This window comes from Zootoca vivipara, chromosome 17 (genome assembly GCF_963506605.1).
Source record: "Zootoca vivipara chromosome 17, rZooViv1.1, whole genome shotgun sequence".
In the NCBI taxonomy this organism is placed as follows: domain Eukaryota; kingdom Metazoa; phylum Chordata; class Lepidosauria; order Squamata; family Lacertidae; genus Zootoca; species Zootoca vivipara.
The window spans coordinates 26,995,596-27,005,459 of NC_083292.1; the positions used below are offsets into that span (position 1 = coordinate 26,995,596).

Here is a 9,864-nt window from a genome sequence, read left to right on the forward strand (position 1 = left end):
CATGACTAGCATTCATGAGGGTGTCCAGAGAACTGTGGGGAACGGGATGGTCGAAAGGACTGGTTTGATCCAGCAGGACTCTTGCATTCTGAATTCAGGGAGGGTGTAAATAAAAACTTCCTTCTAGCCTTGCATAAAGTCCTCCAAACCTGCAGGGGGCAGCGCATGACAATATGTGGACTCTTAATGTACCTGCAACAGGGACCCAGGTGGCGCTGTGGTTAAACCACTGAGCCTAGGGCTTGCTGATCAGAAGGTCGGCGGTTCGAATCCCTGTGACAGGGTGAGCTCCCGTTGCTTGGTCCCAGCTCCTGCCAACCTAGCAGTTCGAAAGCACGTCAAAATGCAAGTAGATAAATAGGAACTGCTACAGCGGGAAGGTAAACGGCGTTTCCATGTGCTGCTCTGGTTTGCCAGAAGCGGCTTTGTCATGCTGGCCACATGACCTGGAAGCTATACGCCGGCTCCCTCGGCCAATAATGCGAGATGAGCGCGCAACCCCAGAGTCGGTCACGACTGGACCTAATGGTCAGGGGTCCCTTTACCTTTTTAATGTACCTGCAAGCAGCAAAATGTGGTAGAATGGACTGTACCACATCAAGGCCACTAGGGGTGGGGGCAGTAATTAATTTTTTAAAGCTCCTGGACATTAAGGGAACCAGCACAGTGGAGGAAAGGGCCCTTCTGGAACCTCTAGCTCAGATGTGCTAACTTTCTAATGGCAGAGGAATGGAACCTTAAGCTGCCACAAAACTTTTTGGGGGGCAATATGGCTTATGCTTCCAGAAACAGATGTTCTCCAGATGTTCCTGGACTCTCAGCTCCCATCACCTTGAGCCAGCATGGTCAATGAAATGGGCTGACAGAAGCTGTAGTCCAACTATTCAGGGCCACAGCTTCCCTGCCCTTTATCTACAGGGAACATTTTTCTTTTTCCTGGAAGGATGCATTTAAAGGTCGGACCTGTATGGAAACTGTGCTGTCCCATTTCCCCATCTTCTGCTGCCCCCAAGGAGAGTCAGAGCCCACACTTCCCTCAACCAACTCTGCCTTCAGGAGTAATAATATTGGCATTATTTAATATTTTCTACCCCACCTTCCTCCCAAGGTGAGACTCAAGGCACATTTAAGAACAACATGGATTTATTTATTGCATTCATATCCCAACCTTTTTCCTCCAAGGAGCTCAAGGTAGTGCACACAAAGTGTCCCGTCCCCCCCCCCCCGCCTCATTTAGTCTCCACAACAACCCTTTGAGGGAGGTTAGGCTGAGAGCCAGTGACTGAGCTTGAGGTCACACCCTGGGAGCTTCATGGCTGATGGTGGTGGGATTTGAACCCTGGCCTCTTCCAGGTCCTAGTCAGGCACTCTAACCACTACACCACACTGGTGTAATTAAAGTAATTATACAAGTTTAAAACAGCACGGTGTAGCAGCATGCTGGGAGACCAGCGTTCGAATCCGCATTTAGCCACAACGCTCACTGGTGGGAGGATAAAATGGGAAGGGGGAGGAACCATATACAACCAAAGAAAAAAACAATTACCGGTACACAACTTTTTGAAGACATCTGAAGGGAATGAAGACATGTATTGGGAAGTTTTTTAACGTATGATGTCTCACTGTGTTTTTATATTACGGAAGCTGCCCAGAGTGGCTGGGGCAACAAAGTCGGATGGGTGGAAGAGGCGGTGAATAATAATAATAATAATAATAATAATAATAATAATAATAATAATAATGGCAGTGGAAGACAGGAGTGCCTGGCGTGCTATGGTCCATGGGGTCACGAAGAGTCGGACATGACTAAATGACTAAAAAACAACAAGAATAATAATAATACTTCATGGAGGAAAAGTGGGGCGTAAATGAAATAAATAAAAATGCAGCAGAACACTCTTAGAACCAGCAATTAAAATACACTGTCTGCACCTGAAGCCTACTGCCAGGTGGACAACAATGAGGGAGCCAGTCTAACTTCCCTAGGGGGAAAACCCTGAGCTGCAAACCCCTTTCCAGTCTCAGCTCACGCACACAGAGTCTTTCCGAAGAGGGTCAGCTGCAGACCCTCTCTGAGAGCTCCAGCAGACTAGACTCCCCCCATTTGCCATCCACAAGCAGGCGGGAAGGCTTATGCACCAAAGGCACACCGTCCTTGAAGGAGCCCTTCTGGAAGACCACTTCCCCCTCCAACACAGTCAAGCCGTGGGCCCGGCACAAGTCCGCCGCCTCTTCCACGCTGTCCATGGCCAGCAACTGTGCCAGCCGTGCCAGAGGGTAGCGGGAGTTCCTGGCACTGAAGCCGTGGCTGAAGGTCATCAAGGCCAGGCGGTGGGCCCCAGCCAGGTGGGGGTGAAGGGCACAACTGGGCAGGTAAGGCAGTTCCCGGGCCAGGCGGAAGAAGCGAGCGAAATTCCGCTCCAGGAAGGCCCAATTGATGGCCAGTGCTGTAGAGACGTCTGGGGAGGCTCGGATGGCATCGGGGAGCTGCAGCGTCTCCCAAAGAGCAACTGGAGAGCCTGTTTGGGGTGGGAGGAGAAAGAAGCAAAAGGTCAGGATAGAACAGGCTTTATAGAAGGATCACGGAAACCAATTCATTTATTGCTATATTTATATCCCAACCTTTTAGACATAGGAGCCAATTCCTACTGGTAGGGGACGAGGGGGCTTCACCCCCCATAAAATATTTGAGGGAGTGGGGCCCCCCAAAGTTGATGGGCATTGGTGTTCAAATGGTGTGCATGTACCACATCATGTGATTGATTATGTGAGCCGCCCTCCCAAGTTGGCACCCCTGTTTTCAGGGAGGATTTTATTTCTTACTGCATTAATATCTCACCTTTTCATGGAATCATATTTATTTATTTCTTATTGCTTTTATATCCCAGTTCTCCCCCCCCCCAGCCCAAGATGCTCAAGGTGGCTTGTATGGTCCTCCCCCTCCTTATTTAATCCCCACAACAAACCTGAAAGGCTATGGGGCATTGGCTAGCCCGATGCCACACAGTGAACTATAGGGCTGAGCAGGGTGAGGATTGTAAGCCCTAGTCTCTCCCAGTTCACAGTACTGTATTCATCTGATCGCCACTACAACCCTGCGAGGTAGGCAAGGCTGAGCTAAAGCACCCGACCAAATACCGGGGATGAGTAAGGCTTTGACCACCACCACCCCTTCCAGCCCGACCCTGGATCCCTCACCCAGGTTGTAGAGAAGGAAGAGGGCTTGGAATCGGGGCTGGGCGGCGGGCCGGGCTCCGTCCTCGTGCTCCCGGTAGGCGCGCCGGAGGGCGGCGAATGTCTCCTGCAGGTGGGCGCCGTGCAAGTGGGCGTCAAAGCGGGCGGGCGGCTGGGCGCAGAGGCGCGTCCCGGCGCGGAGCAGCCAAATCAGGGCGCGCTCGTGGAGGGCGGCGCAGGGCGCGCCTGGGAGCCTCTGCAGCGCCGCGTCCAGGCGCACCGCGCGCAGCCGGTCGGTCACAAAGGCGCCGCGCTCCGCAGCCTCGGCGGAGTCCCCGGCGTCCGATCCCCGGTCCTCCTGGTCCAGCAGGTGCTGGACGGTGGCCAGCAGTACGTCGGGCGGGCGCAGCTCCTCGGGCCGCGGGGGCGCTTTGCCGGCGGCCGGGCGCGAGTACTCCTTGATAGCCAGCGCCGGGTCCGCTTCGCGCCCCGCGCCCAGCTCCAGTCGGTGCAGGCGGCCTTCCCGGCGGCGGCGCGCGAACTCCTCGGCCGGGCACATCCCCGGGCACGTGCCCTGGAGAGGGGCGACCTCCGAGCTCGACATCGACGGCAGAAGCAGCAGCTGGAGGAGGAGAGGCTGGTCCCGCGGAGAGGAGGAGGCGCCTGTTGCGTATTGAGTCAGAGGATTTTATATCTGTATTGCTATTGTCTGTATTTGCTTTAGGGTAAAGTAACTGCCTTTTGGTTACAGAAGGTACAGCTACTATTGGTTCATTTAAGCTGCTATATTTGGATCCCCTGTTTTATTGGTTTCCTCCAAAAGGCAGCACTGTGATTGCATGATATTGTTCCCTCCAAAATGTATCCCTTTCTAGCTAGTTCCCCGTCCCTATAAATGTAGCTTTCCTGTCCTCAGAGTCAGTCCTGTCTTGTTGCCTTAAATAAAGAGCTGTTATTATGAAGATATTGTCACTGAATGACTACTACTGTATTAAGAAACTCACGACACAACAGCGCCAATGGACCCGGCCCGGGACAAAGAGGAGCGGGAGGCCTTTGGTTCATACCGTAGACTTGTACAGTTGGAAGGCACCCCGAGGGTCATCTATTCCAATGCGCTGCAATGCAGGAATCTTTCTGCCGTTGCTGCTGCTGCAACTTCCTTCCGGAACTCGGCTCCTCTTTGCTGTGTTATTTGCATTGGGGATGCATTCCTGGATCCAGGAATTCGAAGGGGGCTCAAGCATACAGCCTACCCCTCAATGGGTTTAGGATTGCAGCATAATAAACTTTTTTTAAAATAGCATTTTTCACTCGAAGTAACACGGGTTAGAGACAGAAGGCTCATTTCTCTTTGCTGCTTCATTTTGTTTGCTGGAGATGCCCAATTATACCTGGTCTAAAATATCGCATTTCATTTGAACTCCAGGGGGGAGATTTTTTAAATGCCTTTGCACTCAAACTCGAAAACTTGATTATACAAACTAATTGTTCTTATTTCCGTGGAATAGAGCGTGCCCCGGAAGTGCTCCTGGCCTTGCAACTGTTTATTGGCTAGAGGAGAGAGCTGTCAAGAAGGCCACGTGACGCCAAGAACGGCACTTGAAAACTATGTCTTCCTTAGACTTATACTAGTAGACTCGTACACTGCGACCAGCCTTCGGATCAACTTTTTTTGCCTCAAGGGCGGAGAGTTCTCCCCAACATTGTTTTCAACATTGAAAAGAAAAAAAGAAAAAACCTGCCAATTCCAAAACGGATGCAGCCTCATCTTCTCCCCTAAGTTCAGGCGAGGGGGTAGGGGTCAGCCTGAAAGTGAGGGACTCGGATACAACTGGTGTGGATTTCCAGCCAACCCCTCAACAGAAAATACCTCGCAGGTTGCAGTAAAAAATTAATTTAAAAAATTTCATTGCGACTCCCTCGGCCCAGATCCAGCGTTCAGCCGATGATTTGCCACGTTGCTCTTCTAAAATAGCCAGAAGCGGTTTTTTTTAAAATCCATGACATCATTCATTCCATTCATTCGTTCATTCAGAAAATGGTGCTTATATGCCTCTTTCTGTTATCCCGTCTTTCCTTCAGAAGGACCCTTCAGTTTAGGACCTGAATTTAGGGGGTGGAGTGGGGAAAACCTTGACTTATTTTCTTTCTATGGCCAGGTTTCCAAAGTGGGTGGGGAGAGAGAGAGAAATTACCGGTATATTGAATCCCTTTTCCGGCCCTGTATGTCAGTCTTCAATTTACAATTGAAAGTGCTACTCTCTAAGGTGCTACTGGAAGGATTTTTTTTAAAAAAAATGTTTCAATTTACGAGTCTGTTTTTTCGCCACCAAACAAGGCAGCTGCTCTTCCTTTCCATTGGGCAGGATGGGGAAGGGGCGTGTCCTGGAGAATAATAAGCAATGGAGAGGAAAGTGGCGCAGCGCAGTCGGAGAATCTTCCATTATCTCGACTTCGGGTTCCCGTTTGCACGAGAAGATAAACGAATAGGGACTTTTCGTGGAATCTTAACACATAGTCTGCTCAGAAGTAACTCCCAGGCCAGCAAAGTGTCCGAAGGCTGAAATGCAGTGATGCTAATATACGCACTTGCCTGGGAGGACGCCCCACTGAACTCTATTGGGCTTTTCTGAGCAGATATTCATAGGTTTGCATTGTCAGAAGTTCAAGGAAAGCTCTTTCATAATCCCCGCCCAATAGTCAAATGGAGAAGCGGACAAGTTCAGTGAGCAAAAGTATTTTCTTCTTTTTAGGATTATTTCAAAGCGCTGTATCGAAGCGCATTGCGGGAGGGGGGGCGTGGATTAGATGACTCCTTGGGTTCCTCCCGACTTCACAGTTCAAACCTCTAGCAGCTGTGCTTCCTTGTTGCATTGATTCCAATGGATTAAAAAAGAAAGAAAATAGATGGTTGGGGGTTGGGAGAAGACCCCTCTAAACTGCCCCGCATATGGAGGTTTTGATAGAGCGGCGGTTGGAAGCCCGAGTTGTACAAAAGCCTCTTTTCTGTATGTACTCTTTGGCACAAAAAGCCCCCGGCATTCCTGCGGGGGCGGGGCGAGGCGAGGCAGCTTCTTCCGCCGGCGCGAGAAGGAGATGGGGCTGCTCAGCATCCTGAAGAAGATGAAGCAGAAGGAGCGGGAGCTGCGGCTGCTGATGCTGTATCCTTCCGCGCGGGGAAGAGGGGCGAAGGGAGAGGGGAAGGGGTGGCAGGGCCGGGCGAGGGTCCACGCGGGGCTTCGCATTCCTCCTCCACCTCCTTTTGCTCCGAGGCGTTGAGCAGGGCCAGGGCTGGAGACCGGGCAGCATTTTTTAGCTGCATCCTTAGGGTCTTCTGAACCTAGGTGGCAAGGGGCGTCTCTGCGCGTGTGCAGAGTGCCATTGCCTCTCAGAGCCCGTGCAAGCAGAACGCGCGCGTCCACGCACCCCGCAGGGTATATGGGTATATGTCAGCAGTTTCCTAGCAGACTGCATAGGAACACGGGAAGCTGCCTTATACCGAGTCAGACCATTGGCACATCTACCTCAGTATTGCCTACACTGGCTGGCAGCAGCGGCTCTCTAGGGTTCCAGGCCCTACCTGGAGGTGCCAGCAAGGGTTGAACCTGGGACGTTTTGCATGCAAAGTGAATGCTCTCTGCCACTGAGCAGCAGGCTTTCCCCCTGCTTTGAGGTTCCCTGAAGAAACCTGAAGGGAACTGAGGGAGGGTGTGCAGCAGGCAGGCAGGCCTCCTCCTCTTCTCCTCTCCTGCAATTCTGTCCCTTTAACTCACCTCCCTATGTCAGGGGCCTGGACAATGCCGGAAAGACTACGATCCTGAAGAAGTTCAATGGGGATGAGATCGACACCATCTCGCCCACGCTGGGCTTCAACATCAAGACCTTGGAGCACCGTGGGTGAGGGGCTCCATCCCATCCCCTTTCCCCATAGCTGCCAGGGGGCTGCTGTGACAGGAGGAATGGGCCCCTCTCTGTATTCCTCCCTCCTTTCCTCCTTCGTTGCTGGCCTAGACCCCCCCTCTCTTCCTCCACCCTTTTGTCACCTGGCTATGGGTCTCTTCTTTGCAGGTTCAAGCTGAACATCTGGGACGTTGGGGGCCAGAAATCCCTGCGCTCCTACTGGCGGAACTATTTTGAGAGCACCGATGGGCTCATCTGGGTGGTGGACAGCGCTGACCGCCAGCGCCTAGATGACTGCAAGAGGGAACTCCAGAGCCTTCTGGTGGAGGAGGTAGGAGCCCAGGGTGGCTGGGAGTGTCTACCTGCTCTGCAGCAGAGGACAGAGTGGACCTTGCGCTCTGCCTGGCCTTGGCACTGCAAGGGTTAACCGGGGAGGGGGATTTGTAGCTGAGTGGCAGGACACTTGCTTGGCATGCAAGAGCTCTCCGCTTCAGTCTCCAGGTGGAGCCCCCTGCTTAAAATGCCTGTTTGTTACCGGGTCCAATTCAAAGTGCCCAAGTTGGTGTTAGGCCCCAAATATCTGAAAGATTGCCTCCTTCCCCACAGACCCTCTTGGGTGCTGATATTGGCATAGGGGGGGTCCCATTGGTAGCTCCTCAACTCCCTGAGCTTCAGTTGGGGGTGGCAGCCTGGGGGAGGGCCTTCTTTGTGGCAGCCCCTAAGCTGTGGAACTCCCTTCCCACAGAGGTGTGCCTGGCACCATCATTATACAACTTCTGGAGAATGCCAAAGACACATTTCTTTACTTTGGCCTTTGACACTTGTGATGTACATTTTTAGGATGCACCTTTTTCTTACGATTGTAAGCGACTTTAAACTGTATTTACGGTTGTGTTGCAACCTGCCCAGGAATCTTAAGGTGAAGGGTAGGGTTGGGCGATACCTGGTTTTCAACATTGCAATATATCACCAGTTTAGGGGTACTCTCATTTTCCTACTCATATTGAAATACTGCCCCTCAATGAGGCCAAACTTAGATTCACAAAATGTTTAGGAGTATGCTTACCCCTGTATTCCCCCCCCCAGGAAAAAAAGCATTGCCCACTTCTTGTCATGGTGGGCCAATCTTCCCCAAGCCCTCCCATCGGCCCCAGTCAACACTGGGAGTTGTAGTCGAAAATGGTTGGCAAAGATTAGACAATAATGGCTAGCTGGCCCACTGGTCTGACTTGGAGTTAGGCTCCTTCCTGTGTCCCTCTTTCAATCTGCCCTTTATTTAGAATCATGAGGACCATAGCTCATGGTAGGCAATGCACACTCTGTTTGCAGAAGGTCCCAGTACAACGAGGACTAGAATCTTCGTTTGTTTTTTAGGGTTATAGGTCAGTGGCAGAGCACTTGCTTTGTATGCAGAAGGCCCCGGGTTCGTTTCCCACTGGCATCTCCAAGAAGGACCTTGGAGAGCCTCTGCCAGCCAGTGTGGACCATACTGGGCTTGGTGGACCAATCTGACAACTTGGGATAAGCTTACCTCGTTCCTAGGTCACAACTTTGTTTCTGTCTCAACAGCGCCTGGCAGGGGCCACCTTGCTCATATTTGCCAACAAGCAGGACCTGCCCGGCGCCCTGAGCTCCAGCGCCATCCAGGAGGTGAGGATCACTGGCAGTCCTGGCGAGAGCAGATGGGGCGGCTTTGGGTACCAGCCAAACCAAGGGCGGGAGGGTGTCTCTCATGGCTTTGAGGAAGTTAATTTCAGCTCAGTTTATTTGGCCAGCAGACCATAAACGTCGGATATGGCATAGCATTATCTAGATCAGGCATCCCCAAACTTCGGCCCTCCAGATGTTTTAGACTATAATTCCCATCTTCCCTGACCACTGGTCCTGTTAGCTAGGGATCATGGGAGTTGTAGGCCAAAAGTTTGGGGATGCCTGATCTTCTAGATGACCACAGCACGGACACAACACCATTTACACCCACACAAATTGTGCCTTTTAAACAAGAGAGTAAAAGAAGCCATGATGAGTCAAGAATGCTTAAGATTACAGACAACTGTATTTTTTGGAGATGGAGAAGTTGGGAAGCACAGCAGCCCTAGCCAGCGCAGGGCTGATGGGAGTTGTAGTCCCAAACACCTGGAAGGAGCCTGCTTTATGAAGGCTGTCCTGCGTGGTGCCTGCCTGTAGCTTTTCTGGGTGCTGCCCAGCACCACTTCAGGCGAGTCTGGTTTCAAGGCCCACTTGCAGGCTTTCCCTTTGAGCTCGCCAGATGCATGGCCCTCACCCCCCCCCCACTGTCTTTCTGCCTCTTTCCAGGGTCTCGACCTCGACAGCATCCACAGCCACCACTGGTGCATTCAAGGCTGCAGTGCCTACACTGGGGAGAACCTGCTTGTGGGTATCGATTGGCTGCTGGACGATATCTCCAGCCGGATATTCACCGCGGACTGAGAGGAGGAAGGGGGAAACAGGCGCAAACACCTCCAGCTCACCTGCTTTGCGTGGCTTAATAACTTGGAACTGTTTTCCCCTGCTGGGCGTTTTAAGGGCCTGTTTCTTTCCTGGGCGCAGCCCTCGGCGAGAAAGCTGCTCAGCTATGTTGGTCAAGAGTGGGGCGCCCCACTCTTGCTTCTGTCCTAGGCCATGATCCAGGCCCCGCCTGCGGAAGGACAGTGAAGGTGTATGTTTGGGGTATCCCCAACACCCCAGTTCTCTGTACGGGATCGTGTCATATTAAGAACATGCCAATAAAGCTGTTGTTGTGGCTCTCAGGACTGGCATATTTGA

The 9,864-nt window shown here is 52.1% G+C and overlaps 2 protein-coding genes across 2 annotated transcripts; one reads left to right on the forward strand and one right to left on the reverse strand.

Moving 5' to 3' along the window:
- Window positions 1–1,209: 1,209 nt before the first annotated feature.
- Window positions 1,210–4,681, reverse strand: SAC3D1 (SAC3 domain containing 1). Its single transcript, XM_035098455.2, has 2 exons — window positions 3,199–4,681; window positions 1,210–2,519 (listed from the first exon to the last, which is right to left on the reverse strand). The coding sequence occupies exons 1-2, from the start codon at window positions 3,776–3,778 to the stop codon at window positions 2,056–2,058; spliced, it is 1,044 nt and encodes a 347-aa protein (XP_034954346.1). The 5' UTR covers window positions 3,779–4,681; the 3' UTR covers window positions 1,210–2,055.
- A 1,420-nt stretch (window positions 4,682–6,101) lies between these two features.
- ARL2 (ADP ribosylation factor like GTPase 2) lies at window positions 6,102–9,848 on the forward strand. The gene is made up of 5 exons (XM_035099274.2): window positions 6,102–6,338; window positions 6,964–7,074; window positions 7,246–7,408; window positions 8,647–8,727; window positions 9,394–9,848. Exons 1-5 carry the CDS (start codon window positions 6,274–6,276, stop codon window positions 9,526–9,528), a joined length of 555 nt encoding a protein of 184 aa, XP_034955165.2. The 5' UTR covers window positions 6,102–6,273; the 3' UTR covers window positions 9,529–9,848.
- Window positions 9,849–9,864: the final 16 nt, after the last annotated feature.

Excerpts from the sequence above, each read along its gene's own strand:
- SAC3D1 (XM_035098455.2), bottom strand. The coding sequence starts at position 3,778 with ATGTCGAGCTCGGAGGTCGCCCCTCTCCAGGGCACGTGCCCGGGGATG. Across the intron at positions 2,520-3,198 it reads CTTCCTTCTCTACAACCTGG|GCTCTCCAGTTGCTCTTTGG; the intron begins GTGAGGGATCCA and ends CACCCCAAACAG.
- ARL2 (XM_035099274.2), top strand. The coding sequence starts at position 6,274 with ATGGGGCTGCTCAGCATCCTGAAGAAGATGAAGCAGAAGGAGCGGGAG. Across the intron at positions 7,409-8,646 it reads AGAGCCTTCTGGTGGAGGAG|CGCCTGGCAGGGGCCACCTT; the intron begins GTAGGAGCCCAG and ends CTGTCTCAACAG. Across the intron at positions 8,728-9,393 it reads GCTCCAGCGCCATCCAGGAG|GGTCTCGACCTCGACAGCAT; the intron begins GTGAGGATCACT and ends GCCTCTTTCCAG.